The sequence below is a fragment of the Podarcis muralis genome, chromosome 6 (genome assembly GCF_964188315.1).
Source record: "Podarcis muralis chromosome 6, rPodMur119.hap1.1, whole genome shotgun sequence".
Lineage (NCBI taxonomy): Eukaryota > Metazoa > Chordata > Lepidosauria > Squamata > Lacertidae > Podarcis > Podarcis muralis.
This window is the reverse complement of record NC_135660.1, coordinates 10,155,106-10,160,618: the sequence shown is the minus strand read 5'-3', so window position 1 is coordinate 10,160,618 and position 5,513 is coordinate 10,155,106. Positions and strand designations below refer to the sequence as shown.

The 5,513-nt window shown below is 42.8% G+C and overlaps 1 protein-coding gene across 1 annotated transcript; it reads right to left on the bottom strand.

Annotated features, from left to right (window-relative positions):
* Nucleotides 1–2,313: 2,313 nt before the first annotated feature.
* On the bottom strand, nt 2,314–5,243 carry LOC114598028 (uncharacterized). Its single transcript, XM_028731651.2, has 2 exons — nt 4,982–5,243; nt 2,314–4,354 (listed from the first exon to the last, which is right to left on the bottom strand). The coding sequence occupies exons 1-2, from the start codon at nt 5,101–5,103 to the stop codon at nt 2,314–2,316; spliced, it is 2,163 nt and encodes a 720-aa protein (XP_028587484.2). The 5' UTR covers nt 5,104–5,243.
* Between the last annotated feature and the right edge of the window lie 270 nt (nt 5,244–5,513).

Genomic DNA, 5,513 nt, shown 5'->3' with positions numbered 1-5,513 from the left:
TTGTTTGAAGATGATAATGCTCCTTTAAATAAACTGGAGATCATTGAGAATGTGTAGCATGCCATTTAGTACGCAAATTCAGGCGATGCATTTTAATAATAGATCATGGGGGGGAGAGGGGAAGGAAGCGCAAGCTACTGAAGCTTGCAAAAAGCAGGCCCCCAAAGCTTTCATGTTTTATTGGAGCATATGTTTTGGAAGTGGCAGCATTGACAGTGGTGGCGTAGATCTTCTTTTTATCTTGTTTTGATTCAAAGGATATTTGAATTTTATTTTTGGCAAACTTTTTATCTAGCCCCAAAGGGGTTCCTTGGCTGCCGTGACAGAGGAATAGCCATAATAAACACATTATGTGATACTTGTAAATTTCACAATCTTGCTATTGCTTCACTCGCACACCAGGGGAGTGAAAATCTTCCCAAAGAAATCAAATAAGCCTGTAGTCAAATACCTGGCAGGTGTAAATATGAAACGAAGTCGCACAAATGTTGTTGTTATTTTCCAAAATCCAAACTGCATGAGCTATTTCAAATAAAGGAGAAACAAATCTTGAGCTCATAACTTCTTGTCTCCAGGGATAAAGTGTGAAATGGATTCTACTTATATATGAACAGTTGCATTTTATTCTTATTCTAGGCACTCTCATAGCAGTTCTTTTAAACTCTATTAACCCAGCAGGAGCTGTTTTAGTTGTGCATACTTTAAATATTTTTTATTCAACTTGATTTAAACCGAACACATCTGTCGCATAGGGGTGTTGGGTCATGTGTGCAAACCAAATTTATTTTGTTCTCATGACAAAATTTCATTAAACATTCGCATCCTGATTCCTTGGGCTTTTACTGACTTTTGTGATAAATTAGTAGTAGCATTTTCATCTATAACTGTTTTAACTCCAAGGAGCCCAAGACAGCATGTGTGACACACTCCTTTTTATCCTCACGACATTCCTGTGAGATATGGACTGGCTAGGGTTGCCACCTTTGGTTGGACAAAACACAGGACAGGACAGGCAAAATAAAAGACGAGGTGGGGTGGGGGGCCATGTGCCCCCCACCACGCTGGGTGCCATGCCCCTGCGGGAGGTCACCACGCCCCCAGGACGCAGGCCACCCCCCCTCGGGCGGTGCGCCACGCCCCTGGGATGCACACCATGCCCTCGCGGGCAATATGCCACACCCCCTGGGATGTGCACCAGCCACGTCCCTGCCTGCTCTCCGCCCCCGGTGCCAGAGTGTGCAGCTTTGCCACTGACCCTCACCCCTCCCACTCAAACCATGTGGTGGAGGTGACTCCACTTCCTCTCCTGCCACCCATCCAATCTCCATGGCTGCTTCTTCCCTCATCCCCACTCCTGATCTCTAATTTCAGATATTGTGATGTTTAGCTGCTGATATATCCTAATGTTGAGAACCAGATATCACTCAGCCCTACTCTGTTTTTTAGTATACTTAAAATCCTTTGCTTATTAGGGGCTACACCACATTTTGTTCAAAAAATTGCTTTGCAGAGGTAACTAGCACAGAGTTATCAAAATTTTCATAAGCAGGCTGCCCACGACTTGGCTTTTGAAAAATTGGGGGTCCTCACTAATTAGCTAATTGGGAACCACTGCACTAAGACATAGAAGAAGTCTCTATGTCCTTGGGGAGAGTAACAGAAAACCCAAAAAATAATTTGACTTAGTTCAGACTTCTGGGTAAATAGTTCAAGCAAAGCTATCTGCAAACAGTAGGGGGGGATTCATCCTGTATCTAAACACAGCACATGACAATTTTATATGTAGATTTTTCATTATGCACAGAATTTCTGGAAAGCTACAACTGGCTGTGGCTTTCCAGTGTCACAGTCTTCAGATGCGATCCATGTTTACTCCTTCACCAAACTGTCTAACACATTGGAACTATGTAGCAAGTGGATTGGTCATCATTCTTAACATTAGTATGCTAAAATCTAGTAGTATTATGGGTTTGTAGCTTTTCTCATTAGTTACTGCCTCTGAGTAAAAACTCCATACCTGTATTCCAAAAACTTCCCACTGATCTGACCCAGATCCTTTCAACATTTAGTTCCCTTGAAACGTTGTAGTAGCCTACACTATGAAACAAATGGGGTCAACAAATAGTCATCACCACAGCAATTATTTTCAATTTTGTTTACTTTTTGACTTAATCTACATATAAACTGTACCTTTGTGCAAAACTTAAAAAGAAGTAATCTCTCTTCAGCTTCCATATTTCAGTGGAGGTAGTTTCTGAGACAGCAAAAGTGGTAATTTTGAGGATTTTGCCTCAAATGAAGGAAATGATCATCTTACATATGCCCCTCATCCTCCTTAGTAGTAGAAGGGAATGTGGTGCTTGACAGACCCCATTTTCCCTTCTTCTGATGCTCCTCACAGGTCATGCCCAGGTTCAGTTGTTCCCTTTCCTCCTCATACGGTATGGATGTTGTCTTCTGGATATGCCATGTCTCCAGTTGCTCCCCTTCTGTGTTGCATCCTGCCTGTGGGATCATAGGAAGTGGTTGTTCTTCTTGTTCCTGTGCTGTTGCGTTGTCTTTACAGGAAGCAAGCATATGCACCTTGCTCTCATCGTCCTCAGCTTCTTGCTCTTCATTCAGGGAGGGTATTTCAAGAATGCCAGTGTATAGGTTGTCCTTTCTTACACACAGTTCTTCAGAGGTCCCACTCAGAGGCAAAGAGCTCAGCTTTGCAAGTCCTAGAGGCCGTTGCACTTCTAAGTAAAGAGTACCCTGATGGTCCTGGTCCTCCTTGTCATAGGTGCCCTCAGACCCAGAATCCCCACAGTCCAATTTTCTTTGCTGTTCTTTCTCATAGCTTAGGTTGTCAGGAAGTGTAGGAGTATGTTCTGATGCACTGAGCTTTTGCTTCTCCTGTTCTTCAGTATAGGCAGTGCCCTTACATCCGGAATGTGCATAATCTAGACCTTCTTGCATTTCCTTTTCATCGTGGTGTGTGCTAATTTGTTCCAGTAAAAGAAGCTGCTGTGCATCTGAGTGTTTTTGCTTTGCAACATGAGGAACAACATCCTGAGGCAAACTGTTTATATATGCTAGTTTTTGCAGATCCATTGTGCATGCTACACCCAGGGGCAATGTGGTTATGTTTTCTTTTGCAACAGCTTGTAGATCCATCTGGTGGGGAACATACTGATGATCTTCTGACATGCTGAGAAAGCTCTCTAATGTTGAGCTTCTGAAAGCTTGTGTGTCTTCCTGTTCCTTCTCACAGGTTGTGTCCTCCAATGGAAAGCTCATAGCTTTGGGTAAAATAGGCAGTTGGTCTTCTTGGTCAAACAAGTTTATCTCATTGGAGGAGGTTTCTCTTACAAAATCTAAAAGCTGTTGTACTTCTGGCTGTTCTTGTTCATCATTTCCACACATGGTAGACAAAATATCTGGGTATTTTTGTTCCACAGGCTGCTGTACCTCCTGGTTAGCTTTGTAAGCCTGCTCCTCCTTGTGAACATCTCCTTTAGATACAGGATTTATTTGACTCCAGAACACTGGTTTCTCCATGTTATGGGTGATACCCATACCATGTTGTTGTTGCCTCCCAACCTGCTGTTTCTCATTGCATGGTACAGCTGGTTGGTTGAACAGTTCCTGCAAAGAAGTTGTGCCCTTGGAATCAATACTTGTGTTTTGTTCCTCTTGAGTTTTGTTTTCACTGGCAGTCAATGTACTGTTTGGTTCTAGTTCTCTAGCCTGCTGCAGCTCCTGAAATGGCACATCTTGGTGACTCCGCTTCTGGTCCTTCTTACAGGGCAAACCTTCCAATATAATCCCTGTATGACCTCTTTCTTTTTGTTGTTCCTTTTCATCGGTTACTTCTTGGAGCACTGCACTCAGCAATTCAGATTTTCTATGTTGTCTGCTTTCTTCAGCTGCCATAATTAGATACTCCTTCCCTTCTTCAGAGGGATCACCCTCTAATTTTGCACCCACTACCTTTTTCTTTACCTTTTCCAAAGATAACACACTCATATTATCTGATCCCTCCTTTTGTTGTGGCGTTTGGAAAGTATTTGCACTTGTTTTTTCATCACATTCTCCTTGCTTTTCTTCCAAAAATATATCACTTAAAGGCATAGGTATATGGGGATCTTGAATTTTTCTGTCATAGGGCTGGGTACATACTGCCAAAGCTGGCTTGATAGCCTCTGTTTGTACACCCAAGTCACCTGCAGGTGTCATCTTCCAATAGTCTTGGCCCATGTTCTGATCTCTTTGCTCAAAAATGGTGACATCACAGGATAGATCTTCAGGATAATTCTTTTTCTCGTTTTTCTTCTTTCTGTCCTTGGGTCTCCTCCCTGGCAAGTACAACCGCCTGTCAACATACAAGATATAAATAGGGACTGAAATGAGGATCTCTTCTCAGCCCTGTATCCTAATATCATAACAGCCTAGCAGTGACCTCAACCAGTGTGCCTAATTATAAATTTGTAAGAATTGGTAAGTGCTTAACAAAGACTAGAGCTTTCCAAACTGGGTGTCACAACACGTTAGGATGTTGGCTGCAGTGTGTAGGTCTGTTGTGTGAACACTCCCCGCATTCCTTCTGGGACTGGAAAGAGGTTAGTTTAACCTCTGGTTTGCTAGTAAAACTGAATTAGTGTGTCGCAAAATGATGCATGTCACCAACACGAAAAGTTTGGAAAGCTCTGTTATAGACTGTTAAATTCATGCATAGGTGCTTATTCCCTGGGGCTCTGGATGCCTGAGCACCCACAAAATTCCCCTTGAAGGGTCTGGGCACTCACAGATTTCGGCGCAAGGGCCATGCACACTGCATGACACCCACAGCCCCGGATACCCATGGTCGCAGGGCCAAGCTGACACTCCTGAATTCATGGCTCTCTAAACATTTCTTGGTTCTGTTATCTGGGAAATGCCATCTCTAAACTTTGTCTTCCAGCAAATCAGCCGCTGTGTGGAAAAAAACAACCATTCATACCTTCTAGGGATGCAGCAACACAAGGCTGAGGCTTGGAAACACCTAGAAGGGTGCTCTTCTCCAGCAGCATTTGCATCTTCTTCTATAGCATCTGCACAACTTACAACCCTCTCTTCACTCATTCCCCAAAATAAAAAGTAGAAAAATAAAAGTCTTAGAAAGGAAGAACACTGACTCTTAGCCAGTGCTTGGCTTCTATGCTCTTAAAAAATGGATTTTGTTGACCACTGGCAACATAATGGCCACATTTACCAGCTAGTGTGGCTTGTATGGCAATAGCAAACTGAATCCTTTATACGAACATCTTTATGACATCACCAGTTCTAGAAGGCTGTTGGGTAACCATAGCAGCATGGCTATGGCTCCCAGAAATTGAACATTTGTGCTATGATAGGGCACTAATTTGCTTATTTGATACATCGTTACTTTAGCTTTTTGAATGCATAACCTTGATATTTTCATGAATTTCCTCCGTGAATCTGTCTAATCCTCTTTTAAAGCCAACCAAGTTGGTGGGCATCATTACCTCTTC

Excerpts from the sequence above, each read along its gene's own strand:
- LOC114598028 (XM_028731651.2), bottom strand. The coding sequence starts at position 5,103 with ATGAGTGAAGAGAGGGTTGTAAGTTGTGCAGATGCTATAGAAGAAGAT. Across the intron at positions 4,355-4,981 it reads TGTTGCTGCATCCCTAGAAG|GCGGTTGTACTTGCCAGGGA; the intron begins GTATGAATGGTT and ends GTATGTTGACAG.